Raw genomic sequence first — 15,070 nt, 5'->3', positions numbered from 1 at the left:
AGACCCTCCCCTCTCCTTCCCCTCCGCCGCTACGCGTGCCCCGGCCGGGGGGGGGCCAGACCTGGACGCGGAAGGAGGGCCCCGGGCCCCCCCCCCTTTCTTCTCTCCGCCCCAGCGGTGCTGAGGCGGCCTGGAGCGACCGGAGGAGGCTTCCCCCACCCCCCCCGCCGCTGCGTGCTGAGGGGCTCGGACCGAGACGCCCCTGCGTCCCGTCGGAGAGGGCCCTCGCCGGACCGGGCAGCGCGGCCTGAGGATCGCCCGGCGGCCGGCGACGGGTAGCGAGGATCGCGCCCGCCCGGCGGCCGGGCCGCCCCCCGCCGCCCCCGCCCGCGGCGCGCCCCCTGCCGGCCGCGCTGCCCCGCTCCGCCCGCCGCCCCGGGCCGCACCGCGGAGCGCCCGCTGCTGCCTCTGCCTCTGCCCCCGCGCCGGGCCCGTCTCCTCAGACATGCCCCGCTCTGGCGGCCCGGCTCGCCGAGGATCATGACTGCAGCGGCCAACTGGGTGGCGAACGGGGCCAGCCTGGAGGACTGTCACTCCAACCTCTTCTCGCTGGTGAGTGCCCGCGGGCGGCGGGTAAGGGGTGTGCGTGGTTGGGGGGAATCGGCGGCTCCGGCCGCGCAGCGAGCTTGCCGGTTGGGTGCAGCTGCCGGGGGCTTTATAGCCAGGGCCCGTGGGGCTGCTCCTCCGCTGGCCCCTCCCCCGGCCCGGCGCCCCGTGTTTATTTTGCTCTTTAACGTGGTTTGCTGCGAGTGTGTGCATTGCTTTCCCAGCTGCGCGCCCCTGAACGGGAGAGCTTGGAGGCGACAGGTTGTGTGTCCTCTGCATGTGCGACCATCTTCTCCGGTAAACAGGCTTTTCTCCCCGCCTCCCTTGGCACTCCGTGCCCTGTGTGCTTTGTGCCTACCGAACTGGGGATTTTTTTTTTTTTTTCCCTCCCCTTTCACAATGACTTTCACAATGACAAACGCCATTTCAGCAGCAGCAAACAGTCATGTAGTGTGATCGTCTGTCGGACTTGCGCTCTGGGCTCTTGTGACTGCGTGTCAGCTGTTGTTACGGCGTGGTCTCCTCGTTGCATAGATCGTGCTTGGGGGCAAGAGGTACAGAAAAACTTCAAACCTTTTAGTTTTTTTTTCTCTGAAGAAAAAGGAGTAGCTGAAAATGTAAGATGCAGGGTAGCTTGACTGCGTGGATGCTGTCTGCCCCGTCTTACTGGAATTTGACAACTTCCTACTCGTATTGCATGGTTTAATGTTTCAGAAATTATGGTATCGGTTTTGGCTAGCTGCAGATTTTTAATTTAAATTTAAAACAAGAAAACAATTTGTTTCTGTGCAAGGACAAAGCTATTTGGAAATACCTGGCTTTATTTTACCTGACACCTATAGGAACATTATCCCATCTGTCTGGGTGAAAGCTGAGTGAGCGAGAGGACTATTTGATCATCAAGAGCCTCCTAGTGCTGCCAGGGGTGATGTCTGAGGGAAGGAGGGACATTTAGTGCATGGTATGGTATAGGTAAAACAAAAAACTTGTAATGCAAGTTTGGGGATAGTGTGTACAAAAGATTTATGGTAGATAATCTCCTCCCTGCATCAGAGCTCTGCTAGAATTTGAGGTGGGTGCATATGTTGTTCTTTTTCTAATAGCAAGAAAGAGATTGTTGCCATCTCCCTTATAGGAATGAAGGAAAAAAAGAAAATTAATTAAAAATGCAAATGATCAAGCTCTTAGTTTTATGTTTTTTACCTTTTATTGCTGTATGTTCATTATTTTGTCTCTGTTTTCTTTTAAATACATGTGTGGTTGGTTTTTATTTTGCTCATACCTTTTAAGAATCTGGGACAAGAGCCGTAGTCCCTTATGCTGCTAGGAAACTGGTCCAGAGATTCTTTCGTGAGAATAAATGCAGTTCTTAACTTTGGCTTTTTGTTGAGCTGTTACGTTCTATAAGTTTGTAGCTATGCTTCTGTTTGATAGCGTTTTCTAATACTTATAGATGTATAGCAGTGCTATAGGTATTGAGGTGCAGGAATTGTTCTGGTGACTTTTGAATACACTCCTCTTACCCAGTAAGAAAAATAAAACAGTAAGCATGAGGGAGACAATTGTGCCTGATCGTAAGAGCAAGGCGGTGAATGGTTTGTCCTTTACAGAGAGAGAGTTGTGAAGTCCCCAGCTATTAATGGAAAACTGAGTAGTGTAACTTCTCACATAGCTGCAATCTGCAAATCTGTCACTGGTAAAAATAATTGTTGGTGTGCAATTATCATAAATTACAAAGTGAAGTTATTTCATAGTTATTGTGGTTTGGTCTTCCCCCCCCCACCTTACTAGACTAGGGAAATGTTAAATTTTAAATAGGTGTGTAATATCATTGAAATAAGTTCAGCAAAATTCTTTTGCAAGTGTGTTTTAATAATAATGAGTTTAATGTGCAGCCCTTTAATCTCCCGTGTAATTTTGTGGGAGGTATCCGTACCTGTAACGTGGTGCTATGTATGAAACTGTAACACTTTTATTGTTTTCTGGCCCTACTTGCAAAAAAAAAAAAATCTAATGAAGCAGTATTTTTTTAATATAGCGTATATGCAAACACACAGTAACTATTAGGGAGATTTATTTTAAATTACATTAGTGTTCATTAGGATTTCTCTATCAGTGAAAGATATTGAGAAAGGAAACACAGACTGGAAATATATGGCCAACACCATTGACCCTTTAACCTCAAATTGTCATATGCATTTCAAAACTTACGAAGTGTTAAAGCTACAGTAGTCTGGATTACTGATTAAGAGAAGCTTTTGCTAATTTACTTTTTCAGTGTAACAGAACGAAAACACGCACCAAACTAAATCCGTTGTTGATGGGAATCCATTCATTGTTTAGGAATGAGGTGGATTACAAATATTTTTTTTTTTTTAAACTGATTCTGCTATTAGGAGTTGACAGAGTCAATTGTTTTATTGCAGGCTTTGTTTTGTGTGTGAATCACAAAGAAATGTTCTTGACTGGAGAACTGAAGTTCTGAAGTAGTTATAATCTACTGTGATTCTGTTTGTTTATGTTTAAATAATATTTCTTCCCACAAACATTTGTTTTGTTTAAGAAGGAACTCTATCTCCCCAGCTGGGATAAGCCAGGGCTCTGTGGTGAGTCTCTCTGGTTGCTGTAGTGGATTCGGGTTGGTTTAACAAGCACTTCGTGATTTCTAGCTTATTTTCCTGTTGAATGTAGACAATCTTTAAATAGAGGTTGGGCATCACTGTTTCTTCTGAGCCTTTTTACAGAAATTATTTTCTAAAAGCTTTTTAGAAGCTGATAACTCTTGTCAGTGATGTCCAGAATGTACAGAGCTCCTTAGTGTTCTTGGCCCAAAATACTTCATGTGAGGGGAAGCCACAGTTAAGGTTTTAAAGTTAGCTTTGAATATCCAGATGGGGAGCGTGATCCCGTGCTTGCGTAGTTGGGTTTTGCAAAGTCCCTCTGGACTTGGTGACGCAAAGGGCTGCTGTCTGTCTTGTCTATTGCTCTATATTGAAGCAGGAATCCGGTGCTGTTCTAGAAAGCGAGTTAATGTTTGTATGTTCTGTCAGGCAAAAACCCCCACAGACAACCTACGCAAAGAAATCGAGAATTTTACTCTAAATGTAAAGCATTTCTTAGATGATGTAAGGGCCAGTTTGCATATTTGTCATCAGAATACACCTCAGATATAAACTTGTTTATACTGGCATACACAGGCTTGCTCATTAAAGTACACTTTCTCTCTGAAATAGCTATGTTCCTAGCACAGCAGTAGAAGTTATATTTATCCTAACTCAGTTTTTGCAGTAGTCAAAATGTCTGCTGCTGCTTCTGAAAAAGAGTGTTTGTTTATCAAAACAGTATTTAATAAGCAATTGTTAAGGGCCAGTTTGTTTAAATACTAATTAAGAGTTGTCTAATAACTATTTAGAGATGAAATGTTCTGAGGTAGTACGCTTTGTATTAAAACTTCAGACCCAGCTGGCAAACAGTATCCCTGTGAATAATCCTTAATCATGAAAGTAGTCTTGCTGAAATTAATTTGATTTTTCCTGTGAGTAAGGGTTAATATGACGCCCGACAGTGAGGGCTTGCATGAAGTATGAAGATGTTTCCTCAACTGTCTGGTTTAGCTGCTGTGGTGGATCAAAAGGCAGAAGTCAGCCTCTGAAAATAGGGGTGAAATTGCGCAACGTTTCATATGCCGGAGCTGGAAAAAGAGTACAGCAAAGGGTGACCTAAAATTTGGAGAAGGTTTCGTGTGGTGACAGATTAGATACTGTAGGAGTAGGAGTCTTCAGCCTGGAAAAGACATGATTGTGTTCTTGGAAAGCGAGACCTATTTATAGAGGGCTTTACAGAAGCTGGTGTGGAAGATGTTGCGAGCGCTTGTTTAAATGCCTTCTTACAGAAACCTGCTGCCAGGAAGGTCCGCTTAGTAGGAGTTGTGTCTTTGTTCCAGTTAATGTTCAAAGGCAGATTTACAAACTGTAAAGGTCACGGTTGCTGTTGCTGTTACTCTTTTTTTTCAGTTCCCAAACAGGAACAGAAGTTGTTGCCTTCGATCAGTGAGTTTTGTTGCCGTTTTCATAATGAAACTGAAAGGAGTCAAGGAAATCTGAGATGGCATTTGAATTGTTTTCTTAGAGGTTTTTCATGGCATCAGAAAGTGAAGATTAGGAACGCCAAGATTGCCAGTGAGGTACTGTTTGGTGTTGTGTAATTGTCAGTAAAGGACTTCACAGTACATGGTTGATTGCCCAAGCAAATCCATAGGTAGTAGTAATTTAACCAGCAGTCGTTCCTGCTGCTTGTATTATCATAAACGCAGTGCTCCAAGCAGTAGGCTGTTATTTTGGCACGCAGGATGTTACATCACCACATAGTTGATCTCTTGCTTGTTTGAAATTTTGTGTAGGTGTGAGTTTACATGTATATATATATTTAAGAAACGGAATTAACCTCACAAGTTTTGCAAAAAGCATTTGATTCTCTAGTTATCTTCATCCTGAATTTTATTAGGTAACAAGATAGAAGTAGAAAAATGACATTAGAAAGCTTGCTCACTTCCTGCTAATAAAAGATGATTTCAGGTTTTAAATCACTTCAGTGGTAGGCTTTTATTATGTCCTGTCAGAGTATTCGACAGTTTAATGGGTGTGAGTTTGAAGAAAATAGACCCAGATTTGCAAAGAGCTTGTGACGGAGCGGTGTTCAGTTAGCTTGTCCAGCTCTGGGATTGGCATTAATGAACCTGTACCAGGTTCAATATTGCACCAAGGAAATCGGGGGTGCAGGAGGGACACTTACAGTTCAGGACCAACAGTGCTGAGGAATCCTAAGCTAGCCACTGAGAAATACTTGAGTGAGATTTTCTTGAAATACTGATTATCTCCTGAATGTATACATATACGGGAGCTGTGAATCCTTCTCCCGTGGCTGTGTTCTGATTCTAGTGACGAGTCCTTTCCCGAGATGGCTATTGTGAATGTTAACATGATTAAGAAAATACTCAAATATTAGGCTGATGTAGTTACCTAGGATTTTTTTTAATACATCTTAAGAATCTTAATTTTCACTTGCTGTAATACTGCCTGAAAATACATATTTCTGATTTTTTCTACATAGTGCAGTTTTGACATAATAACCCCAGTTCTCAATACACCTGAGATTCATTTGATCTTGAATTTTTTCCCCTTCTGCTTCTAAGAGCTCTTCCTTGTGTGAAAGATAGTAAAAAGGAACTCTTTAATCCTATATGTGGACCTTCTATAATTTTCCTTCTTGACAATGCAATTCTTTTTTGGGGAAAAAAAAAAATCTAAAGAAGCTGAAATTCTTGAACTGCAGTGGAAAAAAATAAAAATTGAGGTGCATGTGAGAGATGGTCACATCTGTTGAATGTGTTAACTTGATTAACTTTGGCGACTTGATGAAGAAGGAATTTTTTATGGATTTTTACTCTCCTTAAGTTTTTGAAAATGTTATGCCTTGGTAAAGGTGTGTGCAGATGCACTGCTTTTTAAATACCTAAAAAATACAAATGTTACTGGAATGTTACGCTTTGTAATAAGTTAACATTTGTTTGAAGCTTTCTGTTTACTGGAGGAGAGAGCTTAGCCTGTTGTCTCCACTTTTCCCTGATCGCCCCCCTCCCCACCCTTCCAGTCTTCAATTTTACATCCTTAGATGTGGCAGCATCCTTTTGTGGGTGTTTGACTAAAATACCACTGCTGGTATCAAGAATGCTGCTACAGGTTTTCTCTTGCGTCCTGTGGCTGGGACCGTGTTGCACCTTTCTGCATTCTTTTGTTGTCTTCCCCTGTTGTTACAGCTCCTCAGACTTACTGTGCGTTCATTTCCAAAGCCTTCAGCACTATTCCTTCACTGCCTTTTATTTTTCATTTGGTACTGACTGACTCCTGACTCCAGCGTACACCAGGATCATCAGATTATAAATTGGTGTCTATTGGGTTTTTTTCTAGTTTTTCCTTTGTATTTGTGGAAGGTTACCAGTTGATGGCCTACAAACCCTTTTCCTAAGCTTGTTTGTGAGATCCTACAGACAACCTGGTAACACTGAATAGGCGATTGGTCTCTTCAGACTGTCGTTAAGGCTGACGAGTAAGGTTTTATATTCTTTCAAGTCTGTGTGTATTCATGTACTGTTCTGTGAGTGAGTAGTACACTCTTGTGTAGAGTCTAGCACAGTGGGATTTGCAACTTGTTGGTGCCATAGTAACACAAATAATGTGAAAAAAATACTGCTCTGCCTAGAAGCATGCTCATTTTAGTGTTATCTTGCCGATTTTGAAAGTGCACAAGTGTTTTCAACAGCAAATCCCAAATCAAACCTGGAAGATTTGTTTCTATGGAGTATGTATTTACATGGGGGCATCCTTCTTCCTCAGAGCAAGCTCTTATACTGCTTTCATTTTAAGGTCTAAGTATTGCTGTAAAAAGATCCTCTTTTCCTTATTTCCCTGACATCAACTGTAAGTTTCAAAGAGAAACCAGCTATTAAAAATACTCTGCTCTAGCAGACCTCAAAATATTACTAAAACATTGTGTTCGATTCCCTCTGCACACAGTTGTGAAGTACGTACTGCAGGGATAACAGGCCTGTGATACCAGGAATGACAGCTCGCATCGTTTCCTGCTGTGGCTTCAGCTACTTATGGAGGCTTGCATTAGTATCATCACTATGCTGTAAAATGATAATGACGTCTGAACATAACCACTTTGATACGATATAGTAAGTTTAACTTTTCAGATCAGGAGGGTTCTTAGCATTTTACATAGTAAGAAGATGCCTATTTTTTTTTTTAGTATCCCGCAAGCGTAAAAGGTTTAAGCAGTCTTTCCTTTGGCTTGTGCAGTGGATTTTGATTAATTTTGATAAATCCTGACTCTCACTTCCTGCCTCAGTCTGTTAAAAAATGTTATTTCTCATTGAGTCATGTGCGGCTTAATTCACTTTCCTGAGCAGAATTGCAGTAGTGCATATGGAAATGTGACTCGAGCTTTTAGTGGCATTCTCCCTTTTGTTTCTTTGCGACAGGAAATGTTATTGTGTGTTGCTGTTGTATAATGTGCCCCGAGGCAATATTTACATTTATGTGACTAACACAGATGAGCTCAAACATACACAAAGACTGTGTCCCTATACTAAGGAATGTATTTAATCGGCTTATGAAGATGGAGAAGAATTGACAGTCTTAAATTTTTGGTATAAGATATGACACACGTATTTCTGTATCACTTCTCATTAGGTATTTACCTCTGCATTCTTTAATCGGCCAATGTTGCAGTGTAGTGTATGATTTTTGCTTATGAAAAGAAAATAATATTAATTATAGAGGAAAAGGTGTGGGATTTTTTCCCCTCCCCCTTTACTCTTCTTCCATGCCTTGGTGACCCCAAAAGGATTCCTAAGCTCACATGCAAGCCTGGATCATGGAACTGACCTAAGGAAAAACTTTTCCCTCTTATTTTCCTTCTCAATCCCTAGACGGCTCTGTGTACTCATTATTCCTCTCTCTCCCCACCAAGTTTTGGCAGCGGCATGGATTGAAGTGAGATCAAAGTGGCTGTGTAACCACAATCCATGTCTTAGAGAAGGAAATTTAAAGCTTGTTCACTAAAAATGTATTTAATTCATCTTTTAGCTTTAAAAGAGTTATGCTGTGGTCAGTGCCTTTTTGTTGCCTACCCTTATAGCTCCATATTTGCCCATAAAATACAATATTTAGTGAGAACAGAAGATGGGAAACAAAATCTAGAGGAGAACTGTTCTGTACCTACTGACCAGGCATTGGCAACCTTCTGTTTTTTGGTAATGATGCACTCATAGCTGACAGCTACGAGACATAAGTTTCAGTACATGTTGGTTTGTTACAGTATAAAACCATGGGTTTTTTTTCTTACTGGAGTCTCTGGTTTACTAGGAAGTTTTCAAATCTAGTGTAGTGTATCTGCAATCCCTTAGTGTCAGGTTTATATGAGTCTCACTTCATGTGTGTGAAGTGAGTATCCCACAGTACTACTCAATTTGTAGGCGGTCCTGGGTGAGTTATAAAATTCATTCCAGGAACATCTCGTAGAGACCATTTCAAGTATTTCTATAAAAAAAAATATTCTTTGCTCACAGAATAGGTTAATTGGTTAAATTACTTTATTCTGAATTTGCTGGTTTCACTTTTAACCTAGCGTTTCTGGTTATTTAATTTTGCGTGTGTGTTTTAATAAAATTTTGACTTGAGTTCTGTGTGAATTTACATAATTTCCTTCTGGCAGGATCCTTGTCTTTGCACGAATGACAGTAAGAAAGCTGGCAAAATGAATCTACATGATCAGTCATGTCGTGGATTTATTTACTGCTTTCTATATTAAGGAAGATTCATATGAAAGAATTCTGCAGGTGATGGTTTTGTTTGTTTTTTTTTTTTTAAAGGGCTAAGGGATTTTGGCAGACTGCATAACAATTTCAGCTTTATTTGATATCACTGGTCAAGGCAACGTTGATGTTAAAGAATCGGGGCTGTCTGATTGTATTTCTGCACTGCTCCTGCCTTCCTAGCCCCGAGCTGGGGATCGGGGCCAGGGCCCATTGGGGCAGGCGGCGTAGTTTTCTTTGCAGGTCAGCGGTGGGCACGCGCGTAAGACAGCTGTGTGAGCTCTTGTTGGTATTCACTAAGCAATTCTGCTTAGATGTGGTGTACAAAAATGTTCTAGTTCCGAGCTCTTAAATACAGGGGTTTTTTTTGTTTGTTTGTTTTTGGCTTTTTTTTTTTTTTTGTATAAGAGAAGAAAAGGAACTGCATTCCTTAACTCAGTATGCCAAAGTTTACTCTACTCGGGTTGTTACTTCCTCCACCCTGCTCCCCCTTTATTTTATTTTTTTTCTGCCCATATGTCAGGTTACTTGGTTTGGGAAACATCTGATAGTCCATTGTATGACTCTGATGTCTGACATTTCCTTCCTCCTTCAGTTTAAAAAAAAAAAAAACAAAAAACAAAAAAAAAAAAAAAAAAAAAAAAACAAAAACAAAAAAACAACAACTTGGGGGAAGAGAAAATATTCCTTTATTTAATTGCAGTTTGGTTTTGTCTTTTTTTTTTTTTAATGTGTTGACTACTCTTCTGTTAGAGGGGATTTTTTTTAATCTGGAAAAGGGGCAGTGACTTAGTTCTGATTCAGCCTTTTTGCAAGGGACTTGCCACCCTCATCATTCACCTTGTCTCAGAGTGAGGGAGGGATTCTTTGGCTAGCAAGCGGCATGTTTGTTTGCTTTCTTTTGTGCGCTATCTGAAGCGTGCAGTGGTAGTTTCATTTTATTATCTGTTCTCAACCATCTACTCAGAAGCTAAAATATAATTGATGCCCTTTTGTAAAGAAACTGGCTGAAGTGTTATGGAACTTGGAGGTACCTTTTAGTGTGCTCTGTAAAATAGTGTCCGTAACCTGACCTGCAGGGTAGTTCACTACCTAAACCTAGGACTTGTTAAAATGAAAAGAATGTATTCAATCCCTTCTGTCTTTTGTCTTGGAGATGGTGTTTTGCTTCCAGGCATTGTACTCTTCCATTGCATACAGCCTACAGTGATATATACATTCAGGTCTGATATGGCTAAACTTCATTCCACTTCTTCCCCTCTTCCCCATAAAAACACCCCAAACAAATCAACCCCCACCATCTCTTGTTTTTAAATGCTTTTGTCTGTCTTGGCGTTATCGGGTAGGTGTGTTCTCCAAGCACATGGATAGGTTAGTTGGTTGGTTAGTTAGCATCCTCTGAAACCTAGATTCCTACCTATTCAGTACGTGTTTTGGTGTTCAGATTGGCTCTTCCGTTGCCCTTTCTCAAGCTTGGTGGTGAGACTCCAGCACAACTGTCTGTACTGGTGCAAAAGCCAGTATGTTCGGGGGGTGTGGAAGTGTGGCGTGCTGACGTGAGAAGAGTTGCTGCCTTCTTCCAGTTTCCTTATATTTTTGTGTCTTGAATGTTTTTGACTCAAAAGCATCTTTTTCTAGTAATAGCTAAATCTCAGCCCTTTGGCTTTCAGCCACGCTTATCACGTTATCCTTTTACATCTCTGACTGAGGAACTTGGTTACAGCCTTTACTGTGGAAGAGAGCTGACGAGCCAGGCACCAGTTTGGAACTGTGTACTGAGATGTGCTGGATCGGTTAAGGGACTAGAGATTTGCTAACCAAAGCCGTTCATTGAAGGTGACAGATGGTGACGTAACTCAGAGGTCTTCTCTCAAATATTCCTTCTTTTGTTCTTTTTTTTGTTTTGTTGTTGTTTTAGAATGATATTTTTTTTTTAAGATTTTCTGGAGTTGGTCCTGAATTACTATTACTGATGTATGGTGGACATTTGGTGCTGACTCGAGGATGGCAGGCCTGAGAGCTGTTCTGAGGGTGATCGTTGACTCTGCCCTTTATTTGCTGATAAATATTTCAAAGATGCCAGTATGGTACGTGGCTAAATGGCATGGGAACAACTCTGCTGAATCAGAACCAAAGGCCTTCAAAGTTCTGTCTCAATGGTGGCCAGTGGTTGTTTGGCCTGCTGGATTTAATGAAGAGTTGTGTTGGTGCTTAGCAGTGTAACAGCTGCGGTGTTGTCTGGCATCACATGGCTTTTTGTGTTTGGGAGCTCACCTACAGGCTGGCTATAGCCACTCATAGCAATGCTGCAATTTTTCCTGGGAGAACAGGAGACCCAAAAAATCTGCAACAAAGGTACGCTCTCCCCCATAGACACCAGCAGTTACTTGCAGAAAGACAGAAGAGTAGGTCAAGGACATAGGTAATACTTCCCTTGAATAATCTCCCAGCCTCCCTATATATTCGGTGGAGGGATTTCTCGAACCAGTTCAATATTAAATAGACAAATTTTAAACTACTTTTAAGTTTTTATCCTGACACAAAAAGTTCAGCCGACTTGTTTTGGTTTGAGTCTGGATTCTGCTAATTTAATTTGATACCTGGAAAAGCAAACACCCTTAATCTTTGAATGCTTTTTGTTCTATGGAAGATACGGTTCTTGACCATTCCTGTAATTTTTCTTTTTTCTCCACTTTTTGATGTGGTGAAACAAGAACGCAGTTAGCAAATGAAGGTGCAGAGCTACACGTGAGTCGTGGTGGCCTAACAATTTCTGTGTCACCTTCTGTTTCTTTCATAAGAATTTCTCACATTTGGTTTTATTTTGCCAACCTGTTTTTGCGATGGACTCTAGGAAGATCCTGTTTCTCTTTCAGTATGTCAGCATGTGCTCACTTTCCTTCCTTCTGCTGCTTTTAGTCTTTTACTTTAGTATTTAACCTTGAAATTCTGTGACGGCTGGGATACGTATCAGCAATTTGGGCGCTTTTATCAGATTGCTCTTTCTTTTATGCTTGCCACTCAAAACTTCTTTGTTGGTGTATCTGTCCCAACCGCTGGGACATCTGCCTTGTGCATCTGCCCCAACCGCTGAAATTCAAGTATGAATACTGGAGTCTTTTTATATTTTCCATTGGGAAAGATGGTACTTGGTTACCACCTCGAATTCCTTCCGAGACTGGTTTGACTTCTTGTTTCTTTGAAACAGTCTGTTCCTCTCCTGGGCCGCCTCCTCTCCCGCATAGGCAGAATCACGCTGACTTCTAGGAGAGAAAGGGGAAGAAATACCTCACTTCTGTCAGCACTGTTTACGTTTTAGGCATAACAGCTCATGCTGTTAGTTTGTGGTTTTTAATAATGGTGTATGTGGACTGTATTATTTTAGAAGTGTCTTGATTTTTCTGGTCCTCGGTACAACGATATAGTATCTCAAATGTCCCCAGGTACACAAGTCCATCAGGAAGATGCCTGATAATAGGATTTTGGTTACAGCTAAATCCTTCACTGAGACTTGGCAAAGATAAAAGATGACATACGAATGCCCTGACGCTGTTGCTTGTCACAAACAGCTCTGAAGTAGTAGCATTTAGATAATCTGTTCCAGGGGGGATGAAGGAAGAGGGCAGCATGGTATGGGGTGAGTGAAGAGACTTACCCAGCAGAAAATGGTTTTGGGCACATGTGCCGCATGCAGTGGTGTGCTCGGTTCCTTGCTGGTTTTAAGAGCAAATGAAGAACAACAACAAAAAGGTAACTTTTTTTAATCCTTTGTTTTTAAAAGGTTGTTAGTGGCTGTCCTTTATCCCTCTTTTCCAGCCACTTGACTATGTCCTTTTACAGGGAAAGGATTAAAGTCAAACATGTCATTCTGCTGTTGATCAGTCGCATATTAAGAATGATGCTCAGCTCAGCTTTTTGAAGCGCTACGTGTGGCACAGTTTTTCTGTTGGCCATGTGAAGCCCATTTCAGAATTAGATTTTTTTTTTTAATGTGTTGGCTTTTTGCATTCTTGAATCAGTATGAGAAAGTTTGAAGAACTTTGTTTATGCCGTTACTGCGATCCCTGTCTGCCAGTCGCTTTGCCTGACCGATGTCGCTTTGACGCGCTGGTTCGGCGCAGGATGAGGCCCCTCTGCACCGCCGCGTGGGCCCTCCCTCCCTAAGGGGCAGAAGGGATGAGCCCTGAGGGAAGGGAACACAAACCGTTCCCCCCTTTTTTTAAATTGATAGGATAAAGAGGGGGATGCGAATACGTAGTTTAGCAAATGACCTGATTTCAGGAGGCTACACAGGGTTGAGTTGGTTGGTTATGGTATTTTTTTTTTTTAAACCAAGAGAGTTGTAAACCCAGGAGTAAAAGATAAGAGAGAGTGTCTGTGTGCAGGTGCTCGCTGCTGCTTCAGTCTCATTATAATAAATTGTGCTATCCACATAGGAATCTTTCTCAGAGTGTAGAAATAATATATAGCTATGAAGAAAAAAAATACTTTTTTTAATTATATATATTTATATATATATATTTAGTTAAGCAGTCTCCTCTGTTCCTTGATGTGTTTTTCCTCTTTTCTTGCCTCTGTTCTTTCCATTGACTTGCCAGGGGCTTAGACAGATGTTACTAAATGTTTTATTTCAGTGGGAGTGGGGGACGAGAGTTGTGGGCCTGTGTGTTTGCCTTCCCCATACGCACATGTTGTTACAGAGTATTTTTCAGTGTCTCTGTCCTTTTGTCCTTCCTTCCTGGTGAGGTGTACCAAGATGACATAATTTTTATCTGGTATTTAAATGGCCTGAGTAGAGTGTGAAATGATATTTTGTTGCTGTGCGAGGATGATGTAGTGAAATGGAACACTGTAACCAAAACAGATGGTGCTAATCTTGAATCTGTCCGCAAGATCTTATAGCATTTAATTAAAGTGGTGGTGTAATTCCCATGACACCTTTAACTACAGTTTAAATTCTTGGACTATGAACTAAGGGCTTTCTCAGGCAGATTTTGACTCATGTGAGTAGTCCTTAGTATGAATCTCTAGTGGCTTCAGAATAGCTACTTACTTGAATGAAGCTCTCTAAGATGAGACTCTTAATAAAACTGGCATACATATATGGCATTTACTTTTTTTTTTAATGTTCTAATTTGAAGCATAAATTATAGACTAAAGACACTTAGCAACTACAGCATCCTACATAGAAGCAAACAAAAATCTGGATTAGAGAAATTGTTTGGATTGTGCCCAACTTCAAAGGCTGGTAAATACAGTGTTTTAAGGTACCCTGGACAACTTAACATCTTCCCCTTGGTTAGAAGGGCGTATGATGAAAGCCTTTTTCATTTTTATATTCCCTTTTGTTTAACTGAAACTTGTTTGTAGATGTACCTGACTTAAGTGATACGGTGTGTTTTGGTTTTTTACATTATTGGCTGCTTTTCTTAAGAGAATTAGAGACATCTTTGGAGCACTGTGCAGACCTGAATTTGTCTGAGTAGCACCTTTTGGACAGGCAGTTGGTAAGTAGGTATATAGCTGGTTTTGGTTTTGTTTCAGATAGGAGAACTGAGAAAGATAAAACAACCTGAACCGTGCCATGTTGAAAGTCTTGGAGAAAGTCAGGGTTGAAGCCGAGGGCCTGCGTGATGGAGATGCAGTTGTTCTGCTAAGAAGACCCTTCGAGCCTTTTCTATAGATCTTTGCCTTCTTTTCAAGTATATCTTTCCTGCTTTGGAAGTACTAGGGTGCTGATTTTCTACTCTCTGAGGCCTGAAGTCTGCCTTAGCTTTCCTCACCTTTCTGTACTATGTCAAGCAGAAAAAATAACATGATTACGTATTTTTAGCTGTTGTTTTTCATGTAGGGAAATATAATAATACAGAAATAACTCTGCTTTACACTCGGTGTGGCCAAATACGAGAATTTCTCAAACTTTTTATGCTCTTTTTCTGGTTCCGAAGTGTCTATACTCTTGTGTAATCTCTCCAAGGGAGCTTTGTCTATTAAAATGGGTGCAATTACTCAAGTCTTCTGGAGGAGTTCGTTTAGAATTGGTTTGTCCATCTCCCATGTAACATATATAGTCAGGAAAGCATTTGATGGAGATGAGAGGGGGAAAAAAGAGGAGGTGGAAGATGTTGGTGTTTTTTTTTTTTTTTT

At 41.2% G+C, this 15,070-nt stretch overlaps 1 protein-coding gene across 2 annotated transcripts in view; it reads left to right on the top strand.

Annotated features, from left to right (window-relative positions):
* The first annotated feature begins 322 nt into the window (after nt 1-322).
* MED13L (mediator complex subunit 13L) overlaps nt 323-15,070 on the top strand; it is a 202,315-nt gene continuing 187,567 nt past the window's right edge. Inside the window, exons 1-3 of one of the 2 annotated variants that reach the window (XM_063350782.1) lie at nt 323-552; nt 771-843; nt 977-1,100. In XM_063350782.1, coding sequence (XP_063206852.1) covers nt 824-843; nt 977-1,100 — 144 coding nt within the window. In that variant the 5' untranslated portion in view covers nt 323-552; nt 771-823. The remainder of the gene's footprint in view (nt 553-770; nt 844-976; nt 1,101-15,070) is intronic. The other variant, XM_063350783.1, reaches the window with a different exon arrangement.

Source organism: Chroicocephalus ridibundus, chromosome 13, assembly GCF_963924245.1.
Source record: "Chroicocephalus ridibundus chromosome 13, bChrRid1.1, whole genome shotgun sequence".
Taxonomy (NCBI): Eukaryota; Metazoa; Chordata; class Aves; order Charadriiformes; family Laridae; genus Chroicocephalus; species Chroicocephalus ridibundus.
This window is presented reverse-complemented; position numbering and strand designations above follow the sequence as displayed.